Source organism: Pimephales promelas, chromosome 1 (assembly GCF_988280905.1).
Source record: "Pimephales promelas chromosome 1, fPimPro1.hap1.1, whole genome shotgun sequence".
Classification (NCBI taxonomy): domain Eukaryota; kingdom Metazoa; phylum Chordata; class Actinopteri; order Cypriniformes; family Leuciscidae; genus Pimephales; species Pimephales promelas.
In genome coordinates, this window is record NC_142769.1 from 38,261,024 (window position 1) to 38,286,956 (window position 25,933).

General features: G+C 38.3%; 1 protein-coding gene across 20 annotated transcripts in view; it reads right to left on the reverse strand.

Moving 5' to 3' along the window:
- The window catches only part of plekha7b (pleckstrin homology domain containing A7b), a 104,472-nt gene extending 79,219 nt beyond the window's left edge, over nt 1–25,253 (reverse strand). For 6 of the 20 annotated variants that reach the window (XM_089129616.1, XM_039656779.2, XM_089129608.1 and 3 more), the window contains exons 1-3: nt 25,058–25,250; nt 24,874–24,950; nt 24,637–24,694 (exon numbers count right to left, since the gene is read on the reverse strand). In XM_089129616.1, coding sequence (XP_088985742.1) covers nt 24,637–24,694; nt 24,874–24,950; nt 25,058–25,140 — 218 coding nt within the window. In that variant the 5' untranslated portion in view covers nt 25,141–25,250. Of the gene's footprint in view, nt 1–540; nt 627–12,437; nt 12,681–24,636; nt 24,695–24,873; nt 24,951–25,057 lie in introns of those variants that run through there. The other 14 variants (XM_089129603.1, XM_039656747.2, XM_089129604.1 and 11 more) reach the window with 8 other exon arrangements.
- Nucleotides 25,254–25,933: the final 680 nt, after the last annotated feature.

Genomic DNA, 25,933 nt, shown 5'->3' on the forward strand with positions numbered 1-25,933 from the left:
TGAAGTAGCTTTAAAATACAAATTTGCAACATTGAATTAAAGGCCTATGCTTTTAAGATGATAATTCAGAAATATGTTTCTGTACTATGCAAATATGTGTGTGTGTGTGAGAGAGAGAGAGAGAGAGAGATCATATGAGAAATGTATGTGAAAAACTCCCAAACAAGAAACCATGCTCAGCTCGAATCTAGATCTGCCTGCATATCCCAAGAGTATTACTAAACTAGAAGCCTGAACAGATCCGACACAGATCGTTCAGCAAATGACCCCTCAATATTTCACTTGAGGATAACATATTACAAAGCAGATAAAAGCAGGGAGCATTAATAAATACAGGCGGCATTCTTAAAAGAAATCCTTGAGTCAACATCAGCAGTGAATCAAAAGCTTAACAAGATCCCTCCTAACACCTTCCTCTCTGACGGGACAGTCGTCAACTTGTACATATAAACGCATCATGCATAAGTCAGTATAACTGATACAAGGTCTAGATCTGCAGATCTGTGTTTCTGAAGCAGGAGAAAGAGAGCAGATACACACCTGTGCGGCACACTGCAGTAGGGCTGCCCGCTTTGAGGGATGTGCTCAGAATAACTCGCCCGGTTCCACATGCTTGCCGCAGATTTGCTAGCTTACGGGAAACACTCCTCTGAGCGGAGCACAGCTGCCGTTACTGCTGCAGACAAGCACTGCCCAGCTCACGAGTTTCATTTAAACGGCCTTCCCGCTCTCGGGATCTCCCACTCACCGAGAGACACGGGGGGGATGGGGATGGTGCACAAACAGCTAGCATGCACATCCAAATACACAAACACAAGACCGTTTTTACCTCTGCTGCACCTTGTACCCCTTTACGTTTGTCACGGTCAAATGACGCAAGGGTCTCTACTCATTACACACTTGTGAAATGAAAACGACTTCAGCAGATTGGGAAGATAGAGAGGCAAGAGGAGGAAAAAGAGATGGGGGGAAAGGATAGAGAGGTGGGTGGCAGGAAGGGAAAGAAATGAAATGAGACAGTGATAAAAGGGACGAGACGCAAGATTAAAGTAGGCAGGGAGAAAGGTTGAGACAAAGAGAAAAGAACTGATTAAAATGGACAGAAGGAGAGAACAAGAAAAAGTCCATTTAAAAGAACAAAAATGCAGGTTTTAAAGCCTCAAAGAAGGGAATTGGCACGGCTCCAACTGGCGAGACTGATTATAGGCTGTGCAAATGGGCGCTATCAGCTAATGAAAGAGCGGCTGCAGGTGAAGGATGAGTCTCGAGCCTTGAGGTAATCCAGAAGGGTGACTGGAAACAGCCCTCCATTCCTCATGCTCGTCACAATCCCCCAATGAAACCCCTTCAACCCCAGTTCCCGATCTGTTCCCACAGCCCAGATGTAAAATGAGATTCACTAAGAATACCCAAGTATGGGGTCTTGCCTTCAATTACAGTGGGGTCTAAATGTCATGGAAATCCTTACTGAAAATCTGGGATGCAGTATTATAATTTAAACCTGGAAATAAAGTTTCTGGGTTTTTGATTCTGCACGATTTCAAGGTCACTAGACCAAATATGCAAATAGAGATCAACCAATATTACTTGTTTAAGACCATTAACAACTATTTTTAATTATTTAGTGCAAATGTTGAATAACTACAAACCAACTATTGAAGAAGATTAACTGATTTTTAATTATTCTGTTATTTCCAGGGGGGTTAATTTGGTCTGGTATTTACTGGATACAGGATACTTATGCATCCTGATTTTCCCTTGGCCTTTGGAATTAAAATAGCCCCACACTATCGCATACCCTTCACCATAAGGGTTTTGCAAATATTGCAAGTGTGAACACACCCTTATTGCATGCATATATATATATATATATTAGGGATGCACCGATACCGATACCGGTATCTGGTATCGGCCTCGATACCACATTTTCTAAAGTACTCGTACTCGTTAAAAGTCCCCCGATACCGGGGACCGATACCATGTTCTGAGAAATGGGTTAATCACAGGCGCCGAGAGCCCACCCCCAGGCTCCGGCTGCAGCTCAGAGCGGGGAGATGGGGAGACATGTCAGCCGTGTGGAACAGTGATGCGCGGGTCAATGTATAAACAACCCGCACACTACCAACGTTTTCAACTACCCGCCCGCTACTCGGACCGCAAAAAAAGTAAGAAAATATTGTACCCGACCCTCTTCCTGACCGTATTTTTTAAAAGTAGTACATGCTCATCGTAGCGTCATTGGGCCATAAACGTGTAACAACACAGCATCGCAAGAAGACGTAGCCTACATATAACAAAGACAGCACTCATCTTTCATTTTTTCGGTAAATGTCTCCCACACTTAGCCTACTCTTTCTATTTGTGTATTTGCGGAGCTTCCACACCCCAGTCTTCACCTTTTCTCTTGCCGCCTCCATCTCTCTGCAGACTAGTGATCATAAACATGGCCGGTTCGTGAACGAATCGGTTCTTTTTAATGAACCGGTCGAACCAGTACGCTAAATCGAACTGAATCATTCGCATCAGTTCACGTCTTGCGTCAGTGCTGATCCACAAGTTACTACAGTTACTCACTTTCAGACATGCCTGACAGTCCCTCCGAGTTGAAATAAACCAATATCCCGAATTATATTTTACTCCAGTAACTCTAACAGTTCACTGAACTGAGACATGTTGTTGATACTGCTAATACTGCGCATCCGCGTAGTAACGAACGCAGAGGTACAGCGGTTCTCGGATCACACCAGTACAGAACTGAGAACTGTTTAGACTGAGCTTGTGTGTCATCTTCGTGCCAGTTATTCAGCCAATAAATAAATTCGCCCTATATATTTCATAGAAAATTGTATCTAGTATTATAAATACAAAGGTTTAATTGGCATCTTTTTCCAAACGACCTGACCGACCGCGACCCGAATATCATTAAAAATATTTTTGGATGACCCGTAACTGCGGGTAACCGCGGGTGACCGCGGCGCAAGCACCCGCTCATTTTGGATCAACCCGTGCATCACTGGTGTGGAACAATTTCAAAGTGAATGGCTTTGGATTAGGAGAATAAGTTTACTTGTAGTCGCCAAGTTACTTATAGTCAGTTGAATGTCTGTTGGGGGACCAAATAAATAAAGTGTTATCAGATATTAAGCTGATCGTACTAATACTCTAGTCTACTAATACTCTAATGACAGTTAGTTGACATGTAATTGAAAAGTTACTTATAGTTAGTAAAGTGGACTATCGAAATAAAGTGTTACCCAAGTAATTTAATCAAGGACCTAAAAACCCGTATATAAAAATATTTAAATCATGTTTTTTTTTATTTTTTATTAAGTACTCGGTATCGGTATCGGCGAGTACTGAAATGCAAGTACTCGTACTCGTTTTCCAAAAAAGTGGTATCGGTGCATCCCTAATATATATATATATATATATATATATATATATATATATATATATATACTGTATATACAGTACTGTGCAGAAGTCTTCGGCACACTAGTATTTTCGCCTCAATGAAATGGTTTTAAGCCAGTTATTTATATATTTTGTTGTAGTGTCTCAGTAGGAAATATCAGTTTACATTTCCAGACATTAATTGTTGTGCCATTAATTGTAATAATCCAGTGAAATTTCTGACAACAGCCAATGCTCCACACGGAGGTCGGATCTCACCATCATCGAGTGCATCTGAAATTTTATGAAGAAACAGAAAAAACAGAGACTAAGACCAGAAGAACTGCGGCAAAGTCTCAAAGGTAGTGCCTGCCTGCCTGCAAAGCTACAGTACTGTGAAAAATCACTTGTGTAAAAATGCTGTAAATGAGAATGTTTTCAAAATATTATTAACTTTTATTAACTTTTAACAGTTAACTAAATCAAATAAATGGGTGTTTAGTACACTTTACGTTTAAAACAGCTTTTGTCCAGGTATTGCACATAGTTTTTAATTTTGCAGGTTTTTTCAAGTGTCTTTGGAAACGTTGCCACAGTTCTTCTGGTCTTAGTCTCTATTGTTCTGTTTCTTCATATAATTTCAGATGCACTCGATGATGGTGAGATCCGACCTCAGTGTGTGGAGCATTGGATGTTGTCAGAATCCTTGTGCATTCACAAATTTCACTGGATTATTACAATTAATGTCTGGAAATGTAAACTTGTATTTCCTACTGAGACACTACAACAAAATATATAAATAACTGGCTTAAAACCATTTCTTTGAAGCAAAAATACTAGTGTGCCTAAGACTTCTGCACAGTACTGTATAATATATATATATAGTAAATTTGAAAAACAGAAGCGTTTTCACTATGGTCTTAGACTTTTGAACCCCACAGTATGTAATTTTGAATGCAAGGCAGGTTGGCGCAAAGGGCAGAAAAGGGGAAAAAATGAGAGGAGCTCATCTGGTTGAATTATGAAGGATGCTCAATCATGCACATGCATTTGGCACTCACCTGAGTGAGTAATTAAAATCAAACATCACATATACAGCTCACTTAACCAATTACAGCCTCATAGCCCAAGGGGACCTTCAGCCATTAGCAAGGTGGCAGCCTCCTCCATATCCGTGCTGCAAGCCACTAATGTATAGGTAATTAAACCGCAAATGAGAAGCAATTACTCCCACATATATGCACCATAAAAACACATTCTTCGAATTACATACAGTTCATTGTAATAACATCACTGTTAAAAAAATTGTTTTAATTTAAGCTTTCCTGAAATTAAAAGGGATTCATTTTCTCCATCCCAATATTATAAAATACACTTAAGTTGAATAGTAAGTCTGTAAATATGATAGTAGCAATTATTTTGCTTTGCAGTTTTTTCTTCAATTCAAGTGTAATTTTTTAAATTACAAATTATATCATTCGCATTAAAAAAAGGAGTGGAAGGTTTCATTTTAAAAAAATTAACATGAATTTCAAATTTTCTTATAAAACCTGATAACATTGTCCCTGGTACTTCAATGGAAGTGTAATGGTTTAGTCCAGATGATGATGATAATAAAGATTCAAAAGGTTCCAAAACAAAGGTATTTATCATATATAAAAAAGTGTGTAACAACGTGACAATACCGGACAATGAACTGCAAACACAGAGGAACTTAAAGGGACACTCCACTTTTTTTGGAAATAGGCTCATTTTACAACACCCTCAGAGTTAAACTGTTGAGTTTTACCGTTTTTGAATCCATTCAGTCGATTTTTTGATATTTAGAAGAAAGTCAATAACCAGACAGTTCCTGGTCTCATTGACTTCCATAGTAGGAAAAAAAATATACTATGGAAGTCAATGAGACCAGAAACTGTCTGGTTACTGATATTCTTCTAAATATCAGATAATCAGCTGAATGGATTCAAAAATGGTAAAACTCAACTGATTAACTCTGGGGGAGTTGTAAAATGAGCCTATTTCCAAAAAAAAGTGCAGAATCCCTTTAAATATACAAAAATAAAGAGCTAAATGATAAACAGGTGTACAGAATGAATTGAATAAGTGTCCAACAAATAACTGGTGGGGAAAATGGAGCAAAGAAACACAGGAAACCAGTCCATGAAAATGAAACCAAGGCACCATCCGAAATTTCATACTTACCTACTATATAGGCGAAAAACAGTTTGTGACTAATGAAGGATGGCCAAATTCACAGCAGTCATAAAAGAGTAAGCAAAGAGTACTCAGATGAACATGACCGTTAATTCAAAGGACTTCACATAATCAATCTGAAACTACTATTGCATTACATTATGTCTAATTTTTCTATAAAATAGTCAAATTTATGTTTTTTGTTAATAGTCAGTCACATATTTACTTATGATTAGTGACCTAGAAATAGTTCATAATATTTCTTTGACTTTTTTAATCAAAATACTAAAACTTTCAATTAGTTAGATTTACATTTTCGATGTGGTCTCATACTCGCAATGTATTTGTCATGCTTATCATTAAATCAGACTTTAGTTGCCCTCCACTGACAAAAGCAAGACAGTTGCAGATCTATACTCTTGGATGCCATGATAAAAATCTCAGAAACCTCCATTGATAATGCACCAAAAGCTGCCTGTTCTTCCCATTATCATCTGAAAGCAAACCTTTAATCATTCAAACTAACCACTATACAAGATGTCACTTAGGGTGCTTTCACACTACCACTTTTGGATGGCACCCGAGATGTTCATTTGGAGGACGCTGTAACTCGGTTGTCTGCAAAGAATATTTGCAGTACATTCGTCATGTGCTGACACAGTAAAACCAAAACATAATACTGAGGTGAGCAACACTATACATTTTGGCACCTTCTTTGTCATTTGATACCATGCAACAGGGGACACGCATAATTTTAAATAATTGTTTTGGTTGCAATTGAACTTGAATTGTCCTCATTCTCACATCATATGGTGTTACATATAATCATGACATTAAATTTCGTATCAAGTCCCACAAACTTGGTGCTGAAATTGTTTGAATTTAGTTTCTTTACATATACTGTGCAATATCTTATTTTACTTTATTAGAAATATATGAAGCTGTCCAACAAACTGTCTCATGTTATAAAAGAAGCTTTAAAAGATGCCAAAATAAGTTCAGACATCACAATCACATCCTGAATCACCCGACCAAATCTCATTTTCACAATAAGAACACTACCTTTGCCAACAGTAAACAGGTCTTCTTTAACTGAGCATTTTACATTCTTGCAATCCACATTAGATAATGGCTCCATTCAAAAACTGTGATATATTAACCATTGCCATTAATGGATTTTACAGCATCCCTTCGAAATTATAGTCATAACCATAACTTAAACATGTTTATTGGCTATCTAGTTAAGCTGTGGCAATATTAAGCTATAATAATAAAATATGACTTCCACCATGACTGCTTTAGATCATCTTTAAAATAAAAAATCTAACTTAGTCATTTGGTAATTAATGATCATTTGTTAAATACAATCTGCTGAGTCGACATCTTCTGTAGATAAATCTGTTCAAGGGAATGGCAGAAAAACTAATATAGCTGTATGGTTGGTACTCACCACTTATTTGGCCTTGAAGACCTAAAGACACTCCGGAAAAGACGTAACTTTCCAGTTTCTCTTATGTATGTGCCTCAAGAAGAACTCAGGATATCTGAAGATAGATTTTATCCACAAATCATTATTCCCTCTTCCTTGAGGTATCCTCTGGCACGTGCTCTCAACACCCAACAAGAATAATATTTCGGAGCCTCACAGTTATCTAAACTCACTGTAATCTTACTGAAGGTAAGTGTGCCAAAAATATCCCGGTGCTAATTGCTCATATGACCTCTGTTTGCTCTGGTTCCTTCCTTCTGTAGGAGTGCGGAGTTGGATGGGTGAAATTAGTGCTGGATCAGCCTGAACTGAGCCGCCCCCGAGTCAGCCAGAGTCAGGCTGTCAGCACCTTCTCCATCTCCCCTGTGAGCTTCTACAGGATGAGGGGGGACAGAAAAGAGGTCTCATCCCTAAATTGAGCAGAGAAAGAAGGGTCTGACCAATCGCCCCCATCCTCAGTGGTCTCAGGTTACACCTGCTGCAACGGGCCGCCTCAAATCAACATTTACTGATGAGCTTGCTGTCCAGATGAAACTAGAACCTTCCTGTCCTGTGTATCTGCCTTCAGGTTTACAGAGCTGATCAAATGGTGCAGAATAGAGATATGCAAGATTCTGCATTAAAAAGCACTCTTGACTGCTGTAAGTCATGATATGGACAGAATCATATCTGATCAAATATACAGTAAACAGTAATACTGTGTAATATTTTTTGCACCCATTACTTTTGTCTAGTGTCTCACATAATATAATTCATAATATAATAATATATAATATAATATAATATAATATAATATAATATAATATAATATAATATAATATAATATAATATAATATAATATAATATAATATAATATAGACCATTTCACAAGATGTAAACAACACTGGTCCAGAAGCACTTCCTGTTTCAGTTTGTAACTGTTTTCTTTATTTCACATGTAAATAAAACAACTTAAAGATGTTTGTTTAACTTTTTGATTCAGTTTTAAATGTTCTGTTGGTTGTATTTTATCCCAGCTTTTGTGTAGTGTTAAAAAACTGAAACAGGAAGTGCTTCTGGACCAGTGTTGTTTACATCTTGTGAAATGGTCTATAATATAATATAATAATGCACTCTGATTAAGGCCACAAGCTTGCATTTCATATGAAAGAAGGCCTTTGACTTTCATTGTGTACTTCATAACTGTTTTTATATTCATTATTCTTCACTGCCTTCCAGATTACTCCCCTTATTCTCCCTACCAAACCAGAAAAGGAGACACAATATTGTACAATTGATGGCATTTCTTTCAGTGCTTAAATTATCTTTGTTTAGATTGCAGAATGTGATTGAAGTAAGTATGCATGATAATTGCGATTCGACTGAATAACCATAATCAGACAATCAGACAACCACATATATACACACACACACACACACATATATATAAATGGATCAATCATGACATCAAGGCAAGATTATTGCAATGCTCTACTGGGTGCTTGCCCTGCACCTCACGCTTAATAAACAAACTTCAGCTAGTTCAAAACGCAGCAGCTCGAGTTCTTACCAGAACCAGGAAGTATGACCATATTAGCCAAATTCTGTCAAATCTGCATTGGCTGTCTATTAAACATCATATAAATTTTTAAATATAGCTGATTACTTACAAAGCACTAAATGGTTTAGCTCCGCAGTATTTGAGAGAGCTCTTAATGCATTATAGTCCCTCACGTCTTTTGCGATCTCAAAACTCCAGCCAGTTGATAATACCTAGAATATCGAAATCGACTGCAGGCGGAACAAACTCTGGAACAATTTTCCTAACATTGTTCAGGAAGCAGACACACTCTGTCAGTTCAAATGACAAGACTAAAAACACATGTCTTTGGCCTAGCATACACATAACACACTATAGACTTCCTTTATTCAAAATTAGGCTGCATAATTTAGATCAGCCGGAACTGGGAACACGTCCCGTAAATCCTGATGTACTTGATACATCATAAGAAGGATGGTGTCTACGCTATTATTAGTCTCTCTGTTTATCCCGAGGGACCCTCTATGGTGGACCTGCGCTTGGACCCATCCCGTCTCGACCCGCCTAAACAACTCGTCTCCAAACCGGCGTGATTACTTCGACTTCCAAACTGATGGAAATGGACAAATACTCTTAATGTTTTGATCCAATTTGTTTTGTAATGCTACCTGAATCACACTGTTCCTTCGTTGGCCAGAGGAGAACTGGCCTCCGAATAAGCCTGAGTTCTCCCAAGGTTTTTTTCTCCATTCAGTCACCTGATGTAGTTTTAGTTCCTTGCCACTGTTGCCTTGGCTTTTGGCTTGCTTAGTTGGGGACAATTAATATTCAACAATATTATAGATCTGTGTTGTATTATTTTCACGTTATCACTGTGATGCTGCTTTGATACAAACTGTATTGTAAAAAGCACTATATAAATAAAGGTGACTTGAGTTGTATATATTTATAAAAAGCATTTGGACTTAAATGCATCACTACAAGGCCAGAGGGTCAAAGCCTGTACAAATATGATGACATGAGCCTTGATGGCCAGCTATCAGTCCTGTAAACACTATAGCATGGGCAGTGATGCAAAAAAAAAGTCAGAAAAGTATAATCCAAGATTACTTTTTATTACTTTTTTATTAGGGATGGGGAAATTCTTTAACACAGGCTAACTCTATGATGAATTCAATAAGCGTGATATAAATTATAAATGAGCAAAAGGGATAAATCTCCACAAGCTGTCCATTTAAATCCTGAATGAGATTTGGTCCATTGAAAGAAAACTAATCCCTCACCTCTCTTGTACTGACCACGTGTGACCTATGAAAGTCAAAGATTCAACAGCATTCCCTGGTGGTTGTCTTGAGCAAAGCAGAGTGTTGCTACATTATTCTGATGCTCGGGCCCAGCAGAGGATCATTGACTCTGACAGAAATAACTTCATCCTCTCACCGTAGATATTTCATTCAGGCTTTAATGTGGGCGAGGTGAGAAACTGCCGTAACTAGTGCTTGGGGCTATTTGTCCTGTGATCAGTCCTGGCAGAGTGAGTTAAGAGTGTATGTGTGTGTTACAGCTGGTGGAGGGACATACATTTCATGGCTATAATTAGGCAAATAAATTGCAGCAATCAATGTCACCATTACAGCTTGTTCTAGTATGGAGAGCAGTCACACTTGATAATGTATGGATAGATTTAGTATGCAAAGATAGTATACAGTTAAAAGTGCTCCACAATGAGTACAAGGAGAGAGAGAAAAGCGCAAGGAGAAAAAAAGTACCAAGTTGAATATTGTCTATTATTTATATACTTTATATTGGCTTTTTTTATCTTTATACCTTTTTTACACACACACACACACACACACACACTGTGTGTGTGTGTGTAGTGTGTACAGTGTATAAAAAAGGTATAAAGATACATTAGCGGGAGCACCACAACAACAACTCCTCACTCAGCTAATAGCTGCCCTGATCGCTGCCTCGCGCTACGAAATAAATTAATTACTGTTATAAATGTAAAACGACATTAAAGACCTATCATTTTTACAATCATTTTTAATGTTAAAATATATTTGTCGGAAACCCCCCAAAATCCAAAAATAAATTCTTATGGAGGTCCCTAATGACTTATGGAGGGTCCGGGTCCCCCCTCATTTTGAACCCTGGGCACAACTTCTCGTAAAACATTCAACATTCCAACATATAAATAGCAGAGTATGACATTTTTTGGCTGATCGCATTAAGACAAATATGCATTTCTCTCAGTGTGGTTGTCCATTTTTGAGCATCAGTGGACAACTTCACCACTCTCTGTAGAGCCGTGCGGTCAAAGGGCAGAAACTCTGCCATGCAAAACAAGGCAAGAGTGTTTTTACTCTTTGCATCAGAAAAAGTAGGAGATGGTTTGAGAAGCCGTCTAACCTCTCTCAATGCATTTTCTTGTTTAGAGAAGAAGTATTTGTTGACTCAGCATAACAGTTCTGCTAATACTGATTGGTTCACGTTTCTCCTCCCAGCTTCCTAGAATCAATTACCAGATGCTTTGAGGAAAAGGTTGTTGTCCCTACACCACACTGCCAGCAAGAGCTCTTTAAATCATGTCTTTAAATCACTCCAACATAGGACACAGCACTACAAAACAATAAAGTCCTGCCCGAACAACGACTCCCGTGCAGGAAGATTGCTCACTCAAATGTTACTTGGATAAATCCCAGGTAACGTGACTTCTTGCAAAAGGAAATTAATGTTTGTTTTGGATGGATGACCTTCCTAAGAAACCAATACCACATCCACCTGCCTACTCTGACAATATATCCTCCAGAGAGTGTCTATGATTTAGACTAATTTTCTTTGAGGAGTCAAAGCAGTAGTCATCAATAGCTTTAAAAAAGACAAATGGTCCTTCACACCGTTTCAGAGAGAGCACATTGATTTTTATTATTTTTTTTTTTCAGAGAGCTCCTAGGTCTACCTAACATTCAGCTAGACTTTTTAAGGTATCAAAATATTAAATGTTCACATCTAATTTGCAAACTTGGTTCATTCAGAAGAGAAACATGTTTAAAACAAAGGCATAATCTGCACAACCCTGCCGTTCAGAATAACCTAAATATTTGAGGCTTTACTCCAAACACGCACCCATAAGACTGTGAAGATCATAGTTCGATAGCAAAATCTCAAGTATTAGCCATTGGAATTTCCTTTTGCTTTAAAAAAGGAGGCCAGCTTCATGGTCTGAATAGCATAATTCCTCGTTCTAAACCCCACAGACTGAAACGTCTGGAGCAGAGAGCAAAAGACACTGTTTACAAGCTCAAGTCATCTCAGCAGCTCCATTTATGTTAAGTGAAGGAGTGAAAACGGCATCTCTGCAGTCATATACATTTGCTGGCTCACTTCTTACAAAAATTCAGCAGGAGATCTGACATCTGTATTCAGTTAGAGAAAAAAAAGAACTCTCCACTCCAGCACTAGGCTTTTTGGGTCCACAAAAGTGTTGTTATTGCTAAGTATGGTAACTATTAAAGTTACTTGAAACTATTAAAAAAATATTTTCATCAATTGAATTAAAAGTACAGAAATTAATTACTTAATAAATTACTTAAAGTGAAATAAAAACAAAGAAAAATTACAAAAGCACATATCCAAACTAAAATTAAAAAAGAAAATTTGAAATAAAAGGTAAATGTAAATATTAACTAATAGTATATAAACAATACTAAAATAACACTGGTCCACGTCATGCAAACTGACCTATGAAAATAATAACTTGTAAATTCTGCGAATTTGCCATCTGATTCTACAACTGCCCTGTTTACTTTGCCCTTTATTAACCTATATTCTCATTACCTTTCCTCCGCTGATGTAGTTTCATCCTCTTCCTCGCTGATAGTCTCCAGTTTAATCTCGGTCCCCTCACGTCCAACATCCTGCTTGGTCACACGGCCCAACGGCAGGCAGCTGCAGCAGGTACCCATGCTGGCGGAGGCTTTAGCATCTCTACGTCTGCGGTCTCTTCGGTCTACAAACTTTCTCATGTACAGCAACACACATCGTTACATCTCAACCATGATTCTGAGTTTAGTGCGGGCTGCAGGGTTAAATACGACAAGTCAATCTGTGTCTGACTGAATGGCCCTGGTGACATACTGCAAAACATAAGCAGCCACTGTCCTCTCTCTCAATTACCTCATTGTTTTTCCTCTGTCCCTTCCTCCTGTCAATGCTCTGTTATTACACCAAGTCCCATTTGTTTCCACCAGCACAAACATTGTGTTTTTAGCCTGTCATGGCTTTCATCTGTCATGGAAGATGTGATGGTACCATGGCACTTTGTGTCTGGTGCCTACTTCTTTCTCAGAGGAAGTATCTTACAGTTTACTATCTGGACAATATGGATTGCTTGAGGATACAATACAACAGTTGTTAGCAGCAAATCAGCACGACTGGTCTCCTACACTACAGATTAGATCACAATATGGCTGTCCTCAGGCAAGTTATTTGAACTGGACTCACAGTGGTACTCCCGGGTTGTGTGTCATTCATTTTGATTTCATACTTTGAATTGAATTAGTAGCACAGGATGTACAAAGAGAGCAAACAATATGACACCATCAAAACATTTTGTGATTATCCCAACAAAGCAACAGAGTTTGTCCAACTAATTGAAAATAGAGGGAGTATTCAGAAAACCTTTTAGGGGGGGAAAAGCTTACCATGTGCCATTAAATTAAATTTTTGTTTAAAAAATTTAAATAAATAAATGTGAAAATGTGAAATTATATATATATTACAATTATTACAATTATTATAAATACACCACTGTTCAAAGGTTTTGAGGTCTGTAAGATTTTTTTTTTTTAAAGAGTACTTTTATTCAGCAAGGATGAATTAAATTGATCAAAAGTGGCAGACAGTAAAGACATTTATAATGTAACTAAAATTAATATTTAAAATAAATGTTGTTGTTTTTTACTTCCTATTCATCAAAGAATCTGTACAAAAATGTATTATGGCTTTCACAATCATTAAGAACATTGATAAGAAATATTTCTTCAGCACCAAATTAGCATATTGATGGATCTGAAGGACCATCTGACTCTAAAGACTGGAATAAAGGCTGCTGAAAAATAATTCAGCTTTGTCATCAGAGGAATAAAATAAATTTTAATATATATATATATATATATATATATATATATATATATATATATATATATATATATATAAAGAGTTGTAATAACTAAATTGCAATAATATTTCACAGTGCTTTTGTTTTTATTTTTGATCTAATAAAATGGAACCCTGGTGATTATAAGAGACATTTAACATTTTAAAAAATAACTCTTACCAAACCCAACCTTTTGAAATAACAAATATAATTTTGAATACATTTAATTTTAAGTAACAATTGTGGAAGGACATTACATTTCTCTGATGAAGAGAAGTTGTCAAAATTCCAATTCCATTATTTATTTTTATAAATTTATAGTTATTTGAAAACAGTGTATGTAGAACATAATGTATTATATTGTGTGAAAGTAATCTGAATTAATAGGCATAGTCAGACTAAATAAATGATGCATTTGATTAAATAAAAAAAAATAAGAATTATGGTAGATTTTACAAAATGTGTTTAACTACTGGAATTCCTCAACTTGCAAGACAGCTTATATTTATCTTCCTGTCATTCTGATTCAAATTCCAATTCAACATCCTGTGGGACATGGCCAATTCAATTCTAATTCCTGCTCATGAATTGAAAGGGAGCCGATTCTTACATTTGGCACAACCCTGGAATTCTTAAGACGATCAGTCATGCCTGAATTCATAAGCAGACCCCCCTGCTGCTGCAGGTGAGATACAAATAACACGATTTCCACAAGATAAATGATTAATGCCGCAGGTAGTTCAAAAGAAGCATTTCTTTTTTTTTTCCTCGTGAGCAGTTCAGTCCACTGCAGCTCCACTGCGCACAGCCCCCTCCGCAATAGGAAAACATTAAGCAGTCCCGTCACAGCGAAAGGCTCCTGCCTCACTGAAAAACGCAGCATAATCACTTTATCCTCTATTCTCTTCAGAGAAAGAGGGTAAGAGGGAGAGAGAAAGAGAAAGAGGGAGAGAGAGGGGTAATACTGGCACAAACATGCTGTCTCATAATGCCTCATGCGTATGCTGAGAAACATCTGAGGGATCAAAAAGAACTAGTTAACAAGTCAAGACACCTCAGATTTCAAATCAATCTAACTGAAGTGAGCATCTGCTACTGAGTAAGCATCCATCCTGAGCCACTGCACCTATAATATTAGCATTTTTTACTTGCACTGCAATATTTTGTCTGACGTACTGTGACGAAGCACAACCACTGCTCGGCGCTGAGGCTGACTACAAAAGCCAGCCAATCACTCGTAGGGATTACACAAAGGAAACAAACACCTTTCAGTGGAGCAGATGTCATGTAAAGGTCACACACACACACACACACTCATAGTATTCATGACGAGGCCAAAACAAAAGTCTGACAATGTATAGCTATAATAACACACATGCAGACAAAAAAATTAATCAAGTAGCTTTAAAAAAGCATTTGAATCTGACTGATAATAAACTGATGATGTTACAGGTTGTTTATAAATCACACAAAGACATCTCAACAAATCAGTCTTTAATCCAACAGAATTATGCAGGAGAAAACAACCACATTAGCACAAACGACCATCAACTACCTCAAACTGAGAGGTATATACGCAAAGCAAACAAAGCGTAACTAAACAAGGAACACCTGAACTGAATGAATCAAACAATGGTGTAACCATGGAAACAAACAAGCAGAGAACAGAAATGAAACTATGAAACTCAGGCATGAATGCAATAGAAAAACATGATAAACTCAGAATGTAACATCCTGGAAGGACCAACCCTGAGGCAAAAAGAGTCCAACCAGGGAGGGAGGGCGGGCACCCTGGAGTAGTGGCGGATAACTTCATAATAAATAATAATAAAGCAAGATACCCTGTTGAAATATGCGAGATGTGTGGTTCATATAAACTGCAAAGGTAAAGTATACAATTAAATTATTGTGACCGATGTGAAGGGGGAGGAGAAGTCACAATTAGTCAATAAAGCTCTACCGCAAAGGATAGAACGTGGATCCTTGCTCAGAACTCCTCAGGAAGCCTCCTCACTCCTCGCGGTGCAATTATAAAATTGAGATGTCCTTCAAGATGGCTGAGCTCGATAGGTTTCCGGGTCATAGGATGGAAGACGGAGGACCGAGGAGACGAGCAGGGATATCGAGAAGCACCATGTAAATGGCAAAGGAGTTAGGGACATTGGAGCTTAGAACAAACACTTAAGGCAGGAACAGCATCCGTGGCTGAAACTAAGGAGTTAGGGACACTGGAGTTAAGAATTGTACTGCAGGAACTCCTTCACATTTTGTTCCAGAGGCTGGCCGCCCTGACGGAGGAAGAAGAGGAGATGATCATCAGCCAGTCCTCTTGCCTCAGCGAGATCCATATTTCCCCTTCTTGTTTTGGGGTCTGGAATTGTCACGTAAAGTGTGGTTGTGATCAAAGCACACAACGATATAGAGTTCACAATAGTCTCTTTATTTAACCCAAACCATGAGGAAACATGAGATAAAGGGTAAATAAGTAAGGAACACCTGAACTGAATGGATCAAATAATAGCCGTGTTTCCACTGTTGCCAAAAGTAAGCTTGCTGGTGCGTGCCAGGGCCAGTCGCTTCCGGGGCTTGATCGGCCCTCATCCGGGCTTCCTCTGAGCAAATGGCCAGGGGTTTTTAGCCCACAGAATTCTTTGGTCTAAAGCGGGTCAACTGGAGTTTGAGGAGTGGTCATGAACAAAGGTGGAGTTTACCTTAGTCATAAGAAATGTACTTATATAAGATGCTAAAGGCTACTTATGCTAACCATTGCAATAATAAATACATATGCCAAATAGCAGAGGCTGTTGAAGTACATAGACAAATCATAATTATAATTGTCAATTTATTTGGTTTCATGTTTTATCGGTCTCTTCCCTGTGCCTTTGTTGATACCAGACAAATGCATCTGCATATGTCATTGAAAAAACACATGTATAACTTCTTACTCCTTTTTTCTTCTCATGAGCTCCCTCTGTTGCTCTGGCTGAAAGGAGGTGTGTGGAAGCTAAAGTATAGCATACTTGCTGCATGACATGGAGGCGCCAACGCGATCATTCAGTAGTATTCCTGATAAATGCGGAAACAACTTAACATTTTTTGTCGTTTATGTTCACACATATTGACAACCAGAGAATTAGAGTAATACATAATTCAAATCTGTAAAGAGTCTTATTCTATAAACTCTCATTTACAACAAAACTTGCTTTTGTAAAAGAAATAAAACAAACAGGATGTGCTTTCTGCCGTCTCAGCCTCCGTAAACTGGAGCGCATCACAAAAATTAACAAAATCAGCGTATAGCCTACCGGCCTCACTGACAAAAGAAATACATCTATAGACCATTTTACTAGATGTAAACACTGGTCCAGAAACACTTCCCGTTTCAGTTTGTAACTGTTTTCTTTATTTCACATGTAAAGAAAGCATCTTAAAGATGTTGTTTAACTTTTTGATTCAGTTTTACATGTTCTGTTGGTTGTATTTTATCCCAGCTTTTGTGTAGTGTTAAAAAAACTGAAACAGGAAGTGCTTCTGGACCAGTGTTGTTTACATCTTGCAAAATGGTCTATAGAAAGCTTGAAAAGTCTATATAAAAAAAAAAGCCAATTCAAATAAAACAAAAAATTCAACGTCTCTCTTTTCAAACACATTGGGGATGGCATGAGTGAAAGTACATAAGAGAATTTGTATTATTTGGGTGAACTATCCCCTTTGAAGGTGCTTCCAGTGGGTTAGTGAATAAGCTATTTAGTGTTCTGCCCCTAAATACAACCCAATCAAACGATCAATCCTCAATGTTTCAAGTCTAATCTCAAGCATAATTTATTAACTGTTAAATGTGAAAAAACACAAGGCCATCCCAATAGGTCTCTAGGTTAAAATGAGAACATATGCCTACAGTATATTGTAATTAATATATAAAACATGACAGTTCACTCCAAAAACACTCAGTTGTAACCTAATCTGGAGTGCATCTCCACTATATTTCAAACCGACGTGACAGCAGGTAATGTAGCATGACTCTACACCATCAGAAAAAAAAGGCGAAAGGTCATTTGCAGGATGAGTGAGCTTTGCCTCTGAAATAAAGGTATGGGACTACTTAAAAACACATCTACACAGGAACAGTGATGCGTGGAGGGGGGTTACTGGTTTGGCACAAATGCTGCTCCACTGAAATTGCAGGGAGATGGTGCCTATTGGGAAATCCATCCTCTTTAATCAACATTTAAAGTGATTTGCCTCCACTCTACTGAAACACATCATGGTTAATTAACTCATTGCATCCCAAGAACTGCAGGAGACTGAACCAATAGTGTGTTGTGTTGTTGGGGGGGGTCAACACACAATGAGAGAAGAGAAAGGGCGATTGAGGTAAAAATGGCACAAATTGGAATTCTACATTTTTTCCCAAGAGTTTGAGCTGTGGGAGTGCCAAAGAGCTGGTGTTTGGGAATCTGAATCTCTGTAGGCGGTCAATTTAGGGCTACAGTCTCATGGAAATACAACACTTCCACTGCAGCTCCAGTGGGACGTAAACCCAAATGACAAAAAGGATATTGTCCCAATAGGACACCATTGTATCTAAGTGCCTTTGGGGAGATATAGAATTGCACAAATTCAGTACTGAATAACATTTCTGAGTATCAGCTTGCTTTTTGAGAAGGAAAACTGAGAAATTCTCGTTTCACACATGCTTGTAGACAAAATTCCAAATAATCAGAACCTCTAACAGCCATTCACTCAAGTGTAAATATATATACACACAACCATCCAAAGATTTGGGATCAGTATGATTTATTTAAATTTTTTTTTTTTTTTTAAGAAATCTCTTATGCTCTCCAAGGTTGATTTTTCAGCTTCATTACTCCAATCTTCAGTGTCACATTATCCTTCAGAAACCATTCTAATATGCAGATTTGGTGTTCGGTAACATTTCTTTTTTCAACTTTTAAGATAATCATTTGCAATGCTAAATATTTTTCTGTATAAATACTTTTTAGGATTATTTAATGTTCAAAAGAACAGCATTTATTTGAAATAGTAAAGACAATTGTAATGTTAAAAAAATTCTGCCACTTGATCAACTTGATCAACAACTGGTAATGTATATTCTCAAGAGGAGGATGTTTTCTTCCTCCCTTGGGGCTCATGTAAATGAGTTTGATTTTACTACGGCAGCTCACGGTCAACAGTCCCGCCATTGTGTTGACGACTCTTATTTCCAAAAAACTTGCTGCACAAGCAGTGGCTGTTGTCACGGCAGCGACATGCAGACTTGGCCTGAGCTCAGGCTGTTGGATGAGCAGTGAAGTGAAAGAAGGGGGTCGGGGTGGGGGCTTCCTCAAACAGAGTCAACATAGACCTTACCATCAGGGTAGACGCCGTATTTAATTTGATGTGAATTCTGAAACGAATGACAGAAGTGCAGTTTGTTCTAGGGGTGTGCAAATATATTCAAAATATTCATAATTATTATTCGAAAAATAAAGACACTATTCATGCGCTGGGTGGTTGGGGAAGCAAAGTTTCGAATTACTAAGATGAAAACGATCTAACTAAATGATCTTACAAAATGGAATTACTTTTGATCAAGTTAATTAATGAAGCTGAGTTATCATAATATCACCACCACATGAGAAATTGCATGAAATCCACACACCAGTCGAAAGACTGCAGGTAAGACCAGCTGTATCCTAATGAGCCGAGAAGATAATAGACTCTGACAGAATGATCTTGAAACGTGCTTCCTTTAAGTTTGGTCGAGGGAGACAGATTTAAGAACAGAAAACACAAGCTGTTAGAAAACCTCAATATAAATAACATAAGCTTGCCTTGTTGTGCATATTGCCTTACCATGAGCTTGTTCAGAAATTGTGACAAAAACGCTTTTCTCTGTTAAACGTCATTTTAATAAGCAAATATATATATTATATATATATATATATATATATATATATATATATATATTATATATATATTAAATGTCCATCCCTAGTTTGTTAAATAGTTTGTTTTTCGAAGCATCAAAAATATTCCTTTCTAAAAAATTAATTTAATCAGTAGACAAAGCACTCCAGAAAACATTGGTTATGAAAATCAAATAACTTCAGCTAGAACAAATTCTACTCCAAATAATCTGGAAAACTATTTTTAAGAGATGGATTGAACTAACCAACTGGCACAAAAATAACTTTCAAACTCAGGGCAACCCTGACTGTCCTATAGGAAAAAAATCTCTCGTGTATGAACCTGCCAATATGAGCTCTTAGTAAGAGGAAGGACATACTGTCACTCTGATAAACAACACTGACCCCCGACCCTTCTGAAAAGCTGCTGAAGCGAGACAGATGTAGAGTGGAAAGGACATCTTCGCACAGGCACTATTCCTCACACGTCTGATCGTCCAGGCTGGAGCGGAGGCCTGCTGAGACCACCTGCCATTCACTCTGTGAGACTGAGAGACCAATGCGGGATACAGAGATGAATCACCTTGACTCTTTATCATCTTTATGACTCAGCCAAACCCTTCAGATGTCCACTAGGTTCAATAGTTTTTCCTCACGCTGAACTGACCTACGAGGACCTTTCAGAAATCATTTGTCCTGAGTCACAACCTCCTAATAAAGTCATATGTCATTCAAAGAATACAGGTGCCCGGTGTCCGTCATACATGTAGGCCTACATCTGTGATGAACAAAATTATGAAAATAAAAGCAGGCCTTTTATCATTCTCTCTCTACACAGTATAAGTACACATTTAATTAGTAATATAAACAATAATATTATAACTATTACAGTTTTGACTTTTTTTAATGTCATTTATTCCTGTGATGGCAAAGCTGCATTTTCAGTTTCATTACTCCAGTCTTCAGTGTCACATGATCCTTCAGAAACGTAAATGTCTTAAAACGGTCACTATTGACCAATTTAATGTGTCCTTGCTGAATATAGCCATTAATGTAAAGAAATAAAAACAATAATCTTACTGAGCCCACCCATTTGAACAGTGTATGTATATATGAATTTGTAGTTTATATAATACATTGAATTGTCAATAATTATATTCCAACATGTTAAAATCTATCAATTTATATTGAGATTGCACAATAGCACTAACAGAATGTTTTTAATCTGTTTTAAATTTATTTAAAGAAACACGCTATCAAACTGGAAAAGGCCCCGGTTTCACAGAATGAACTCTTTAAAAGTCCACCTTCAGATGCAGAACATGTGCCTCGTGGAGACATCTGAGACCCTTTTTCCTTTTTAATTAGATGAATGCTGGGAGGATACAGACATACACTAAATCCATTAGCTATACATTTTATGGGACTTATTAAATGTTTGGCATAATTCAAGCCTGCATTATATCAAACATAATTTGGATAATAATCCAGATCCAGTATGCCAGATACAGAGCAGTCCCCCATGAACAACAAAAATAATAATCACATCAGCAGAAATGATGGTCTCTGAGAGTGGCTAATGTAACGCAAGCATGCTTTGTCTCAAGGACAGTCTAAGCATCACTCTCTCGACTTCATTCTGCTGCACATTTAACAACATCCAGTACTCTACTGTATACTGTACTGCAGTCTACGGCAATGAATGTTGATTTATGAAACCACAAAATATCCCCTCATAAAGTTTGAAGTGAGGGAAAGCACACAGCCACTCACGACTGCCAGTCTTTACACAACTGGTGCATGCTAAATTCTTTGGCATAAGTGAGTCAAATAACCACAGACAGCAAACAATGCAATTTAAACCACAAAATGGGCCGATTAAAGCAGCGGAAGGCTCTCTCAATACCTAAAAAGGCAGAAATAAGCAACAAAGTATGCAGCCTTCTCTATTCTAGCTTTCTTTGCCTAAAAAAAAAAACCACAATCCGTTCCTTTTCTAGCACGTTAACACAAAATGACATGAAGACAATGTCCAGCAGGATCAAAACAGGAACTATAAATGTAATTTAACCCACAAATAAGTTCATTCTTTTACAGTCTTGACATTTCAGCTCTTGAAGGCCTCTGAGCTGCACTGTTCAGTATTTGACTGTGCCCAGATGCAGCACAATGAGTCCCTTCACATGCCCCACAATAAAACTGTCAGCAATAACACATTTCTAAAATCATTTTCTTTGACCTTTAAAACACCCCCCTCACTACAGCAGCATTGTCGGGATGCATTTTTCTGGACAGACACCAATGGAGCATTGAACTAACCAAATAAACAGCTTTATGGGAAAGTGGCGCTTTTTAGATGCAAAGAAGTAAGAGAGTACGAGACACTAAGGCATTCTGGATTGTGTGGGCTACGTTGGTGGCACATCAACTGGGCGATTGTCATGTATTCTCATTGGTAGATTTCTCAGATGCAGAGACTGCATGAGACTCATGTTGAATAAAACAACTAATGATTAATACAGAGGAAGGTCACATCACAAACATACAATTTCAATAAAGAAACCGAGTTACCACAAGATTCATTAGGTCACAGTAGGATCATGTACTTTATGGTGAACGTGTTCAAGGACTCTCCTAAGCTATTGAAAATAAGCAAACATTATTTTCAAATCACTGCATGGCAATTGTGTAGAAGCCAAGATGGATTATCTTATCTAGTAGCTTCACATTGCCTTTCATTTGCTTCTGCTGCCCCAATTGGTTTGTTAATGTGCGGCATAAAGCGCAATCACATCAGTTGTTTACTGCCAGCTGTCGGGTTGCTTTCTCAATTCAATTAAACAAGTTTCAACAAACTAATTATCAGTCAGCAAAAAAAAAAACGTTCTTATATGTCACATGGAACAGTAAAAGATGTTGAACGATTATGAATAACTAGACACTTTGGCTATGATGATGATGATGATGGTGGTGGTTTGGTTGCGGTTTCCACATTAGTGGAGCTGAATGGGTAAAGTGACTTTGGAAAGCCAAGCCACCATGAATTGGCTGTATGATCTCGTCATACATCTCTGTCATTCCACGGGCATATGGGCACATGCACGTACAGACAGAGTACAACATCCGCTAAATGGGGAGGGTTAAGGTCTTGCACATTGCCGTACATGAGGAGAATTTTAATGAGAAAACCTCATCCAATCCTGCTGGGCAATGCCCTTTATTTCCAGCATTAAATGGGCACTGAGAGAGGTAATGGGCAGCAATGGGTGATTGTATACAGTAGTGAGGGCCCTATAATCAGAATGAATGATTCTCTATGTCAACATATATATAGATCAAACACAATCAGATTTCCTTCCCATTATCACTTGTAATTTAATGTCATCCAAGAAAACTATAGACAGATAAAGCTGATCTCAATCTAAAATTCTACCAAACTATAAAACTATATAAAACTTAAATTAATAACTGAATGTTTTAATAATGTAGGCAAATTCCTGATATTCCAACATTAATACACTCCATTCAGATGAAAAGCTGAAAATAGCATCTACTGGTTCCAAGGGAAATCATCTTTTACAGCATGAGCTGGCTCATTAATACAAACGTATTTAATACATTTGTACAGAATTACCTTGGGAAACATTATCTAGGGAATACTGCGACGCTTATGACATCTTATTGCCGAGATGATGCTTTTATTTCTGTACTAATCACGCTACCAATTCACAATAGCATCTAGAACAACTTTGTCTAAAATGTAATCACAACTGAAGAGAATAACATGTCAAAAAACACATTTTTGTACAATATCAATAGACAAAAAAATCGTTGTCCTTGACAGGCTAAGCCAAGCCACACATCCTGTCATATTCAAGTGATATAGCAACATTTTATGCAGCAGCACTGACCACAGCTCCCACAGTATTAGTCCAATACTCAGCAGCACAGGGTTTCTCAAACCTGTCCTGGTGACCCCCACAACTGCACATTTTGTATCCCTCCCCCCTATCAATTAACACACCTGATTCAGCTCATCAGCTCATTAGTACAGACAGAGGGAGACATCCAGGCTGAATCCTGAAAACACCCCCTATATGCCTTCAAAAAGGGTGTTGTTTGATGGGACAGCCATTTGTAGTTGTGTCCGAAACCATAGTGGACAATATTGAGAGCACTCATTCTATCCCACATTGCACCGAAATAACGAGCGTACAATCGATGTACGCTCAACAGCGGTCCAAATTTGCAAACTTGTTTTCATTCACTCCTTCAAGAGTTTCATTCACTCACTCATTTTCATACACTTAGGGGGGGCGATTTCAGATTCAGCCCCAGAATGTGCAATGGTGGGAGTCCTCAAGCACTGTCTAAGCAGCTAATGTTTCCAGGCAGCTCACTTAGCTGTACTTCTATCCCTGCCAAAGTCCACTTCATCTCACTTCTGCTGCTCACTAGCTGCCCATGTGTCTCCTCACCTACTGAACATGGTGGAGATGGATGTTGACACATAGATAGAATGACTGATTACTAGAGGAATGAATAGACAGACAGACAGACAGACAGACAGACAGATAGACAGATAGACAGACAGACAGACAGACAGACAGACAGACAGACAGACAGACAGACAGGCGGATGAATGGATGGACGGGTGGATGGATGGTTATCAAAATGATCTGTTTATAAACAATGATAGCTGGACAAACCAAAGGATAAACAGACGGATGATCAGTTGTCTGATTTCATTCCCACAATCCACACTCAAGAGCAATTCGGCAGTAAACATTCAATCAATACTCCGACTGGATTCATATCTTTTCTTGCCTCATGGAGGCTCGAGCAGACAGCGGACACTGATCACTGCGAGAGACGGGAGTAAGTGAGCGCTCGTAGGGGAGGGCTTTGCAGTTGCACTCGCATCCTCACGGTCTCACAAGGACAAAAACAGGAATTTACTATCGCTTACTTTATAAAGTAGCTGGCGCCTTCCTCGGTGAAGCCCTCTTCCCATCCCCGCGGTAAATCTAATAGGAGAGAAATATTTATACAAAACTCCATTAAGTTCTGAATGAAATAGAAAGTAACTTAGCCCTCCATCAATTATGCAAAGGACATGTTCCACAGCTTACTTTAAACACACTCACTTGCAGTATCCGCCAAAGGATTCAAAGTTTAGACTAAAAAGCAGGTTTTATTACTGTACCTGATCGTATCATGTGTCCCGAGTTGACAGGTTCACCAGTGCGGGGATGGAGCCAAGTAGTGCCGCGAGTTTTGTCGCTGGAAAACAGAAACACCTGTTACTAGACCCATTGGAAAATGTGCAGATTTACCAGAACCACAGAACAACGCAACGACTGTGATTAAACCCATAGTATGCTGCTTACTTGATGAAAAAAACCCTGCCATCCCTGCACACTCCGTAGGACCAGTGATCAGGTAGTGTGTCCCGCCCGAGCGGAGCCGCCATGATCCCGGTTTAAAGTGAGAGCTGCGCCGCAGAGTTTCCAGGGAATCGGACAGTCCGATGATCACCACTAGGGCTGCACTGCCACTGCTGTTTAAAGGGGCAGGCCAAACTTGTAGAAAGTCTTTTGTCCCAGTTATAAGCCGACAGAAAAGAATGAGGGCATCACTATTTGGGCGGGATGTTGATGCTGTGAGTGCAGTCGCCCTCGAAATTCTACCTTTTATTACAGCAAAGCCAAGCTGTAAGATGCTTCAAGCATTGCCTACTCACACAGATCCGAGTTACACGTTGAAACCTGAACAGATTAACATTCCCGCAAATCACACGCACATTCTGAAACAGTTGGATAATTGTTCAACTTGTCAGATTTGTATTAAAGCCAGATTGCGTTAAAATGTTGTGCTCATGACAACAGAGATTTGAGCTTCTGTAGCAAGTAGCCTAGGCGAACAGTGACGAATGATTTAAATGACAATACATGGTAATGATTAGTCAGGTTAACCAAAACGTGGTTATCCAATGTGATTCCCAGACAAAATAAACAAACTGAGACCCCATATCTTGCTGATTCAACTTTTTTTCTTGAATTCTAGACATTCTGAGAAAGTTCTCCTTGCTGACAAAACGCAAACGTTGTTTGTTTATAGGCCTAGGCTAGCCAAAGCCAAAGCTGTTCGAGGCTCTACCTGCGCGCGCTATTCTCCGAAGCGCCAGATGGCAGGCTAATCATCATCACGTAGGCAACTTTGTTTAGATAGTTCAGTGATATACTTGGCTACTGTATATTCAATAT